At 39.3% G+C, this 11,703-nt stretch overlaps 1 protein-coding gene across 1 annotated transcript in view; it reads right to left on the bottom strand.

Moving 5' to 3' along the window:
* Nucleotides 1-443: 443 nt before the first annotated feature.
* Nucleotides 444-11,703, bottom strand: part of LOC103361078 (erlin-2-like) — an 18,804-nt gene continuing 7,544 nt past the window's right edge. The window contains exons 5-10 of the mRNA XM_008287077.1: nucleotides 10,645-10,718; nucleotides 8,539-8,597; nucleotides 6,221-6,312; nucleotides 6,053-6,142; nucleotides 4,718-4,797; nucleotides 444-4,629 (exon numbers count right to left, since the gene is read on the bottom strand). Of these exons, the coding sequence (XP_008285299.1) occupies nucleotides 4,456-4,629; nucleotides 4,718-4,797; nucleotides 6,053-6,142; nucleotides 6,221-6,312; nucleotides 8,539-8,597; nucleotides 10,645-10,718 (569 nt within the window). The 3' untranslated portion in view covers nucleotides 444-4,455. The remainder of the gene's footprint in view (nucleotides 4,630-4,717; nucleotides 4,798-6,052; nucleotides 6,143-6,220; nucleotides 6,313-8,538; nucleotides 8,598-10,644; nucleotides 10,719-11,703) is intronic.

Genomic DNA, 11,703 nt, shown 5'->3' with positions numbered 1-11,703 from the left:
AAATTCAACATGACACAACTACCCAATAAAAAGAATTCTGAACCGTTCTCTCCTTTAGTTATAATCACTTTATTTAAAATAAAATGTTACCAAAATCTCTTGCCCATTATCTATATAAAATGTTAGGATTTGTGATAAGAAACTCTCAATAAACGGTTAGTATCATATAAATATTACATAAGAGTATGTTTTTTTATTTTATTTTTTTCCAAGATATTTTTTGGCCTTTTTTGGCTTTATTAGATAGGACAGAGAGAGAGAAGAAAGTGGGGGGAGAGGAATGGGGGAAGGAATCCGCAGCAAAGGATCATGAGCAGGACTCAAACCCATGACCGCTGCCTCGGGGACTACAGCCCCTATACATGCAGCGCCAGCTCAACCAGGTGAGCTATAGCGGCACCCCAAAAGTTTTTCAAGCAATAAAATGTGATGTGGAGTTATAATAGTTTAGATTTATGGAATTTATTGTATCTGAACACACCTTTATATTCCTTCAGTGAAAATAAGAAAAATACTTTACATCACATTGTACCTGTAAATAAACAACCTTCACAATGCCATTGACTTCTTAAAGAATAAAACACAGTACTTTATTGTCAAAAAACAATAACTTGATTGTACATTCACAATTGAAATCAGTGCAAAAAACATTTGCCTGTTAAGTCACTATCAGTCTGAATTAATCTGATAAATAGGAATGAAAATATTGACATCTGGAGGTCACTTTGAGAGCAAACTGCTCCACCTTTAGAGAGTGCTGCTAGTAACAGGTGAAATAATAAGTTTATTTCTATGTAATGATCAGTGAAAGAGGCATTGGGATACAGCAAATTCAGAATGAAATCATTTAGCTTTGCAATAAAGAAACACTTCCTCACTGTAGCACTGTGTTGGCATGAGAGAAAAAGAAACATACCATGTTCTCAGAAACAACACAAAACATGTCCCACGCCACACTTGGTACTATCATCTTTGCCTTGAGCTACCAAATTAAATGATTCAGCTTTTGATGTTAAGTGGGTCTTTAGAAAACACATCATTTGGTCATTAACTCACAGGCAGCCTGCGTCACCCACTGCAGATGTAATGCCACACAAAGAAAATATCCCTACCCGTCGGAGAACACACCAAACAGAACATGAGTTGGAAAAGACACACTAAATGGAGTTGGGTGTTTTTGGTCCTCATCCTGTGGAAATTTCTAAAAGATGTCCACAGTAAATCATAGACTCCATCAGAATACTTTGATGCACACAGATTGGTCAAACTCCTCCTCAGTAGTAACTGCCTTCTACAGTTCAGACCATTGCTATAGTGCACAGCCTCTGACTTCTTCTTCCTCCTACAGGTCATTCATGCTGTCAAAGGCGCCAAGGCAGTTCAATGCACATGTCCTGTAAAGGTTCTTAAAGGACATGCATGAAAACAATACATTAAAAATATCTGAAAATTGTCTTATGAAAGGCTGATGGGTCATTCCATATAAAATCAATCAAATTCCCACCTGACCCAATCACAATCAGTTGACTTATTATGTACAATACTTTAATATATTTATTGAAGCCATGCAACATTTTACCTTCATACTATGAATATTTCCAGAGTTGCAGTCCCTCATCATCAGTACATCAGGCTGGATTTAAATTTTGCGCTTTTGATTTTGTTACATTTTCCAGCATGTTTGAGCCTTTATCACTTCATATGTACAAATATATCACGAAACGCGAAACTTTCAATGACAAACACTTCTAAACTCGGTTCAAAACTGCAACCAAATCAATTTTACACCCACTACAGGTGTCACAAAGTCAAAATCCCTATTTTGGTCAACACAACTTTGACCGTCTATTGATGGAGTCACATCATGGGATAGTAACATTTCTAATATTATCATGAGGGATGAGTGGTTGGTCAAAACAAGTTATGGAATATCAAAAAGTCTAATTTTTTTATCTACATTTGACACCAGGCTCATCTTCCAAATTTACTATATTGGGTTTGTGATTCAGAAAATATTTAGCATGATGATAAGTTTTGTCTTTTGTTTTGACTTCATTAAATACACTAAAGCTATCGCAGAAAAAAACTGAGGTGATTGTGAAGGGTCAGGTGGGAGGTACTGACTGATGACCCTGAAGTCACATGTTTTCACTTTGGTTAGGAAAAATACCAAAATACAGAAAAGCTATTTTTTGTGTTATAGTCTGATCCAATCTGTTTAAAATGAGCACTGCCTTGAAAAAGAAACTAAACAAAACAGACACTAACCTTAAACAGTCTCAAACTAAATGTACAGGGTGAAAAAAAAAAGTGCTACACACATATACAGAAAAATGATGTACAGCTTTGTACAGCTGCACAAATTCAGTGACTATTCAGTAGAACCCCTCTGCTCAAAAGAAGTTCTACAAACCATACAAGAAGCAGTGATATTACATGAGACGGTGAGCAGCTACCACAGTACATTCATGATCCCTGTGTTTTGTCTACATTTGTGGTCAGGGCCCATATTTTTCAAGCAGGTCAGAGAGAAATCACAGCAAGCCCAGAATCTCTGGAGTGACATTTGGTGTTTCTTTCAGGAAGTGGCAAATCAACATTTTTACTGTATAAACAGCTGCCCTGCTGGTCTTATAGAAAGTGAAACAGAAAAAAACAACAACATGGTTTCTTTAAACACATTTACTAGTTTTAAAGGGCTAGTGACCGTTCGCTAAAGTCCTCCACTGAACAGCTATTGTCCTGAAGTAGGGGGATTACGGACACGTACACAGATGCATAGTTGTTCTTATAATACTATTTAGTAGTCCACTCAGAGGACACGTTTTACAGATGAACAGCAGATCAGCATCTATGTATGCTGCGCTTACACACTACTACTGCACGTGCACGGATCCCAGCAGACGCACTAGCAGATGTAGAAAGTATTGCAATAACCTGATACTTTGCACCGAAAGAGATTCTGCAAAAACAAACAAACAAAAAAACCCAGCTTACTACTACCACATCTACTTTGTTTATTGGTTTACGGTAGAAATATTGAACTTGGAGAAATATGAGCTACCCCGTCCAACTTGTTATCAAAGTTGGTGTTGCCACACACAGTGGTTAGTCCTCATTCACACTACTGTTTACTAACATCACATACAAAGCATTTACCTGAAAAATCTGAACGAGTACTTTAGCTGAGAGATTTAGATTTTGGGCATAAAATTAAATATTACAGTTCTAGTTATACTAATAGTATGACAGACTGGCGACCTGTCCAGGGTGTCCCCTGCCTTCGCCCTCAGTCAGCTGGGATAGGCTCCAGACCCCCGCGACCCTAATGAGGATTAAATGGTGTATAGATAATGGATGGATACTAATAGTATGAGGATGGCCTCTACACTGCAATACAACACCAATTCTGCCTCTTTGTTCATGTCTTGTAGGTAAATCATTAGCTTGTAAGTTGTTGATTGTTTGCTGGGATTTGCAGCTTTAGTCTCTTTAATCAATTTGTAGGATTCTTGTTTTAAAAGGAATCAAGTGGAAACACTAAAAAGTAAACTGGAGGCAGCATTTTCGACCAACTCACAGAGCTGATGTTAGCTTGACCTGCTAGCCACCGTGCGGAAAACAAAAATAGGCCATTTCAGCTAGTTAAAATCTTTTGTGATGTCCACCTCTGACCCATTACTTAGAAAATGACACATTTTAGGTGGTAATTCTGCCTCTGTTAACCCTGTAAACTGAATATGTGCCATGAGAGAAGTGAAAACAAACAGCAGCTGTTGCAGAGAGAGCACTTAGCGAACGGTCAATTCATGAAACAAGGACAATACAAGTGGAAAAACCATAATTTTGGATGTTGGTGACTCAATTTTATTGCATCTAAAAGCCTAATGAAGAATTTTCAGTAGTAATCATTGACATTTTTTGTTTCTTCTTTAAGTGCTTGATCAGGACGTGTTTCACATTAATGGAAAATGCAGGACTGACCAATAAGTAATGATAGATTTATGATCCGTGATGCTGTGGCTACATGGACTGGATACACAGCCCATAAAAGCCGAGTAGCAGCAAGGCCAAGTTTAAATTACTAGTGTGGCTAACTGTCAGTTTAAGGAGCTTCTCATACACCCACAGGTGATGTTATTTTTTCTAATTTACAGTTAGGTGTCGATATGATGTCATTCCCTCCCAGGACATAATAAAAGGAGAGGAAGCCTCATAAATAAGTTCTCTGTTCTGAGGCAGGAACATTTTCCTAGTCAGTCTTCCAGTGTGGTGTCTAGCAGTGATTCTGAGGTGTTTAAGAAATAAAGGCCCGGGTCAGCAGAGCAGAGCTTCTCTGTGCCACTGGGAGAACCTGCCGGCCAACCAGCCGGCTCGCTGGTGCGCCAGCCTCCTGCCCTGCAGCAGGCCGTCCTCCACCTCTGGGTGCTCCTGTGGGTCCAACTACTTTCACTGCTAATCCAGATCAAGGATCTGCTCACCAACAATGTCCATGGCTGCAGAGGCCTTGATAGAGCTCCCTGCAGAGTCCACAAACATGTGGGGTATGTCATTCCCAAAGTAGATTTTGCTGTTGGCTGCGATGGCCTTGTACTTCATTAGCTCCAGGTACTCTGGTGTTAACTTCACCTGGAAGAGAAGCAACAGAATTTGATTTATGAGCAGAATGGACTCTCCAGTTCTTAAGGTACGATGAGTACTTGTGTTGTCTCTTTACCTTGTTGGCCTCAGCGGTTCTCTGTGCTGTGTAAAACTCAGCATCTGCCTTGGCCCTCTGCCGGGCCAGGAAAGCACTGTCTGTCAGTCACAAACAAACACTGTCAAGAGTCAACAGTGGGACGACGGGTAGTAAAAGTCTACTCTGCTTTTCTGCTCAGACAGCAGGAAGCTGGCTTGAGTCCTGAGACGTAAACATGGATTTGACCAAAACAGCTAGTTCCCACAGTCCAACAGCAAAGCAAAACTCTTAGAACTATTTCTGACTGTCTACTCATGAAAACAGCTTTCCATTTAAAACACAATAATCTTTAATGCACTGACTCACATCTTAATAAAATGTTGATGTTTGGTTCTTTCTTTTAAGGAAATCACACCCAGTGAACAGTCATGGGTGAAAAAACATGTGGAGCTGATAACATCGGTGATAGCTCATATCAGTGAGTCAGCAGGTGGAATGGAAGAACTACCATATCTACTATTCAGAATTTTATAGGATATGTGATACCTTTCCTGTAAAGACACGCCCATGGTAGGGACAAAGTTTAATTGTGACCCATCTGCACAAAATCATTCGCATTGCGCCTGACGGTATTTGACAGTGATATGGAGCTCTATAATATTATATGTTACCTACATGTAGAAAACAACTAAATGGACCGATCTAAGTAATAAACCCAAAGTCAATATTTTATCATGTGTTAAGGTAATTTGGTACAATGCGACTGATTTTGTGCAGATGGGTCACAATTATGCTTTCGTCTACACTGAGTCTGAGTTAAAGACTAAGACTTCCAGTGATAGCAACATCGCTGAAAAATGATTAAAAACACTTACCGTACAGTAATATATCCTTATATACTACATAGTGTATATTACACTTATGTGCAATGTCATATTTTATTTATCTTTTTATTTTAAATCATAGTCTCCATTATATGGATCTATAGTGGATATAGTGTGTGTACAGCTCTACTGTAGTGCATTTCTCAGCTCTTCCTATTTATAGTTTATTTGTTCTCCTTTTCTTCCTGTCACTTCTTTGTACTCTTTCTTGTATCCATACTGCTGCAACAAGTGAGTTTCCCCACTGGTGGTGAAAAATAAAGTGCAGTCTAATCTAGTCTTTTTTTATATTATCTGACAACTGTGGTTGCTTTAATATTGAAGAATTACAGCTAAATAGAGTCCACATTGTTACACGATCTTTCTTATTATGTTAGCATCTGTGTCATGATTTAATGAAAAACACACTGAAAGAACTTTCTTTGCTAGCTTTTCCTGAGGACAGCTTAGAGCTGTCGCTTTTCTTATGTCTCTACCACTAGATACAAACCTTCAATTTCAGAGATCTTTTTTTCTGTTTCCTTCTCCATGACTTTCTGTCCAAACTTGATCTCTGCCACTTGCGCCACTTTCTCGGCCTCTACAAAACAAAGAAGCACAGTTCAGTTTCATCCTTTCCAGTGCGACCATGTAACACGAGTGTTTTATTTTTCCTCACCTATCACAGCTTTAATCCTTTCTGTCTCTGCCTCCTTTTCCACAACCTTCTGTGTCTGTTGAGAGATCAGCAGCTTTGTCTTCTCGCTCTCCCTGCAAACATTCATACGCACTTTTACATATAACAAAGAACATGATGTGGTGTTTGCTGCCATATGCATGTAGGCCTGGGCTTTGACAGCACCTTTCTTTTTCTGTTTCTGATTTCTGATTTTGACATTTCGCCACAGTGTAGAACTGTAGGTAATTCTCCCAAGAAATTCACCTTTCTTTTAAAAAAAAAACCAAAACAACTTACTTACGGAAAATATGATTTACAGACAAGGCATGAGACAGCGGTCAACCAATGGCTGCTTTACCAGTGAGTCAAACTTTTTGGAATTGCATATCTGCGTGTAAAGACAGACATTGGGACTGGGCCTGCTGCAGTGCCAAACTCTCAGTCCAGCAACTGAACCCTGTGTCATCATGGAAATGAGGCCCAAAATGCTCAATCTCCGCTCTAAATCTTGGATTTCACCTTTAGCCTCAGTGAAAGTAATCCTATTACCAAACAAAATACATCAGGCAGACAGTAATGGCTGTTTATCTCCCTGCTAATCTCTCCTAATTAAAAACCGCTGCCTAAAAACAAAATTTAATTTCCCCCGAACAACCTGGGGCTTATTTTTATAGCCTGGACCATATTTTGTAACTGTTCATTTAAAATTTGACTTGTTTATGTCACTTTCCAGTCCAGAGGAAGCCACACCAACACCCAGATTGCCATACAAGAGCATCGTGTTCTGAACCAGTTGTAAAAAAGTGAAACCAAAAGTATGATTGAAAGTCTGTGTTCCCAGTGAACATCATAATTCCATTTGTCAACAATTACAGCGATGGCAGTAGATTAAAGCTGAGTCAAGACGTAGCTCTGAGAAAGTCAATGCTGGAAGTTGGAAGAAAATAAAAGAGTGCACATCAGGAACTGTTCACAACCCATGAGTGCCTGTGTTGGACGTATATACAGTATATCACTGCCTCTCCACAGCTCTGCAGATACACTCCTGAGTAAATGTTACCATAACCCACAGGCAAATAAAAATGAAGACATAGCAAAAAAATGAGTACCATAAACTATAAAGCCACAGACTTCAATGTATGCACGACTGTGTTTAGAAAAAGGCGGAATAACAGTTTACCACAAGAGACAAAATGCCATTGAGATCTGTTGAGAGATATATATATATATATATATATATATATATATATAATTTTATTTATTTATTTTTTCCAACACTCAGTTTTTGATTTTATATTGAGTTTTTTACAATACTAAAAGCATTCCTACAAAGTGAATGCTCTGTGTTTTAACAAAAGCTGTTTTAAGCTCGTGTTAAATATTGACATTGTACATTTTGGCCCTAAAGAATTATTTATGGGTGAATCTGTGAATTACAGTAGAGGAGAAGTTTATTAAGGTGTCTGTGGATGTAGAATTTCCTCATAGTATTACACAGACACAATTTACTTAGTGAAGAGAGAGACTGTAAAAGCTGTGTATTATTACAGACCAAACCTACTTCCCAGTAAGAGGGACAGGTATGGTTTCTAACTAAGGGAAACTGGGGGCGTACACTGCAGGTTTATGCATGATGTAGCTTGCTGTGGTATCAGTGTGCACATGAGTCTCTCTTGTCTCCTTTTGTTTTAGACTTGGGACATTACAATGAGTATTCATGCATCCTGCTGCACCATGAAATAAATTCCAGTGTGAGTAACAGACACCAGTTAATAAATACTATGATAGACTGGGACACGTTGCTGATTTGATAATATCTATCGACAGAGCTCCGGTCAGAGAGATGGGCACGCAGAGTTACTTTCCAAGCAACTTTTAACACTGAAGTTGGTTTGCAGTAATGGATGGATTAGGATGAATGATGGTGCGTATGTGTGTGTTTGTCACTTATGCATGCACACAGCGGAACATAAAGCAAAAAGACTTTCCGACAAATACACATGGTGCTAACAGTCATTTGACAATGTATGTGCCTGACGTGAAAACCTCCACTTCCCACAGCTGCACCATTCCTCAATCTGACTGTAACTAACTGTAAGTCTTTTCAGTCTTTTTATGCCAGTGACTGTGACTAAGCACATCCATGAAGGCTGAGTTAGACACTCACAGACTGACATGAAACAGCAGCTTTCCTTCTCAACACATCTTGGCAGGGGGACTTGGATGCACATCAAGTCCATCCATTTGGGAGGGAAAGTAAATCCACAATACAGGCTTTAAATGATCGGGAACGGGGCATGGAAAAAAAGAAAACTCACATGAGTTCGTAGTTCCTCCGAATGCTCTCTGGGATGTTGGGTTTGGTGACACGGACTGCCTGTTGACCCATGAGACAGAGAAACATTCAAGAACCAGACAGCAGGAGTGAAACACGAAACATGACTATAAAAAGAGGTTTTCACCACCCGGGGTGCTGTTAAAGAAAACAGGCAGTTGGAGAGGAGCCCAGAGAAAAACATTGTCCTGTTAACAACCCTCTGAATTGACAGCCCACTGGTTAATCTGAAAAAGCCGTAATTGTTATTTCAACCTTTTCTGGACATTTACGAGAAACACAAAGAGCTCAGTGAAGCATTTCTCAGGCACCAAATGAGTGTATTTCTGTGGGTTTAGAGAGGGGCTCGAAGGGAAAGAACACTCAGGATGCACTCATAGTGTTGCACAATATACAGTTTTCCTGATGAAACATCCACTTTTTTCATATAACAAATGGTCCAGGAGAGAGGCTTAATAGTGGCTGGGAAATGTGTGCAGACTGGATCCACGACTGTGTACTGGGTTTCATTAGTTCACTGTTACTATTTACAGCTTCAGCATCCTGGATCTGCATTGCAGTTCAGTGTGGTTTAGGTATCCCTCCAAAGAAAGACAACAAGAAGACAAATGCAGAGCAAACCTCCTTAGTAAAGATGAACACAAAAATTGTCAAGTCAGAACGTGTGGATTTATCACAAAAGGTCTCAGTCAGTGACCTTGAAGGAGAAAATTCTCTCTTTTGATTTTAATGGTGAGATAATATCTATTCATGGTTACCCTGCATAGCTGGAGTAACTCGCAAGCTGCCTTATCTCCTCCTTCAGTTTGTGACTACCTACATTATCCAAAATGTGGCTGCATTGTATTTTGTTTTCTGGTGTGGCAGAAAATTGTATAACTACCCAGGGCTATGGCGTACAACCATTCTGCAGACAGATTCGACGGAAAAACTGACATTTAGACATCTTGTGTCACTCCATTGTAACTTCTGGTCACACACCTGTCTGCTGTGCAACAACAACTGAGTGGAAATTTGAGGTTTCTCTGCGCTCAGCCGCATAGTAGCATCTACTGGTGCATGTGAGGCATTTAGGAGACATTGGTAAACTATAGCTTCAACCGGAGGTACGCTTTCCTGATCTAAACAGCATGATGCATGCTTGCTGCTGAGCCACCGAAAACCACAAGTGAATTCACAACCTGTAGGAAAACCTGAGATATGATATAACAGCAAAGGAGAACGATGTCTCCAAGAAACATGTCTTTTGTCATGACCAGCAGAGCAGTCTCCCTCCCTGCAGAGTTTCAGTGCCATGCAGCAACAAACCAAAGTAGTAAGGAGTCTGCAACAAGTGATGATAATAAAGCCAAGGAGGAGCTACATTTCACGAACTTTAAGTCTCAGATCATTCTGATAAGAAATGAAAAAATAAATAAATAAATTATATGATGAAAAACAGCGTGCACCCAAATTATGAGCTGGTAAAAAAGTTAGGGGCATCACTGCAATCAACGTAAAAAGCTGGTGTGGAGCTCCGCTGCCTCTTGTTCATCCCCCAGAAGTGTTATATTATCTCTGTTGCACCCACTAATGGAACAGTTTGACATTTTGTGAAACACATTCCATAGCTTTCTTGGCAAGATTTAAATGAAAAAATGGATATCACTCTCATATCTGTTGAGGAGAAAGTTGATTTAGCTTAGCATGAAAAAAAAACAAACAAAAAAAAGCAGGGTCAAACATCTTCCCTGGCTGTTTCCTGAGGGGTGTACTGGTTCTCTGGCAGGTTCATTTAAACAACAAGGCACTGCGCCAGCCTACACAGAACAACAGTTTGCTTTTTGCATAGATTAGTCAGACAAATTATATCGTATCATTCTTAACTTTTCCTAGGTGGGGGTTGGTAGTGCAAAGCCAGCACATCAACAATGACTAATTTAACATAGCTCAGGGATCCAGGGTCAGTCCTTCTTTACATTTTAGGTACACTCCTTTAACCACATGATCTTAAGAGCATAACCTCGTTAGCGTTGGTTTAAGCCAAACTGGATGCTAGATGTGACAAAACTTCATCTTGTCTGCAGCCTCTCCAGCAGTCCTACTGTACCTGTATGATAAGTCCAGGTGCCATGGATGTTAGATCTTCTTGTAGCGTCAACTTCAGGTTTTCATCGATTTGGTCTGTGGGGGGAACAACACAAAAAAAAAAAATTGGGTGAGCTGACAGGTACAAAAAAGTCTCTTTGATGTTAAGCTCTCTAAACGTGCAGAGTCTCAAACTGAGTCTTTTTCAGACATTGTCCCCTAATCTCATAGTTTATTAGACCGTGTATTCTGCATGCAGTGTACAGTAAAGACAGTAAGGTAGGACTTGTATTACTTCCTAACTGTTCACATGCTGTGTGTGAAGGGTTTTCCTGGATTTTTAAGTTATTAATCCATGCAGCTGGCAAGAATACATATTTTTAATATCCTCCCAGAATTGTACAAATGCTTTTATTACCTGCTTTTTTGTGACACACCACACAACCAGGTACAATCTTATAAAATTTACATTCTCACGTCAGCATAGGTTTTAGACTACTGTTCAGCCACGCTGCTTGGGCAATGATATGGTGATGCTTGTTTAGCTTCCTTCCAGCTGTACAAAAGTCTCCCTCTAAAGTTCCCGTAGACAGTTTGTTTTAACATTTGTATGAGGAACATTCTTCTCTATGTTTTCCTTCATGGTGTCCTGTTTGTTTTTTTTTTTTTTTTGCTGTTTTTTGGATATAACACAATTAGACTGATTGGATACATTTTGAAAATGCCAAAAAATAAATTTGGGTTAAACAATCCCTTTTAACAGCTTCTTGAGTCATGAAATCAACATGTTATCAATACATTTACAGTGTCCATAAAAAGCATTCACCAACCTTGGAAGTTTTCCCCTTTCATTGTTTGTGTTTGCACAAATATTCATCACCTTTAAGTCAGTATTTAGTAGATGCTCCTTTGGCTGCAATTACAGCATTGAGCCTGTGTGGAGAGGTCTCAGTTAACCTTGCACATCTGGACACTACAGTTTTACCCCATTCTTGTTTGCAAAACTGCTTTGGTGTTCGCCAAAAATACCATCAACATGGCCAAAAAGTTCAATTTATGGTGTCATCAGACCAAAGAACCG

This window comes from Stegastes partitus, unplaced genomic scaffold (assembly GCF_000690725.1).
Source record: "Stegastes partitus isolate 25-593 unplaced genomic scaffold, Stegastes_partitus-1.0.2 Scaffold485, whole genome shotgun sequence".
In the NCBI taxonomy this organism is placed as follows: domain Eukaryota; kingdom Metazoa; phylum Chordata; class Actinopteri; family Pomacentridae; genus Stegastes; species Stegastes partitus.
Note: the sequence above shows the minus strand (reverse complement) of the source record. Positions and strands in the feature narration are given on the sequence as shown.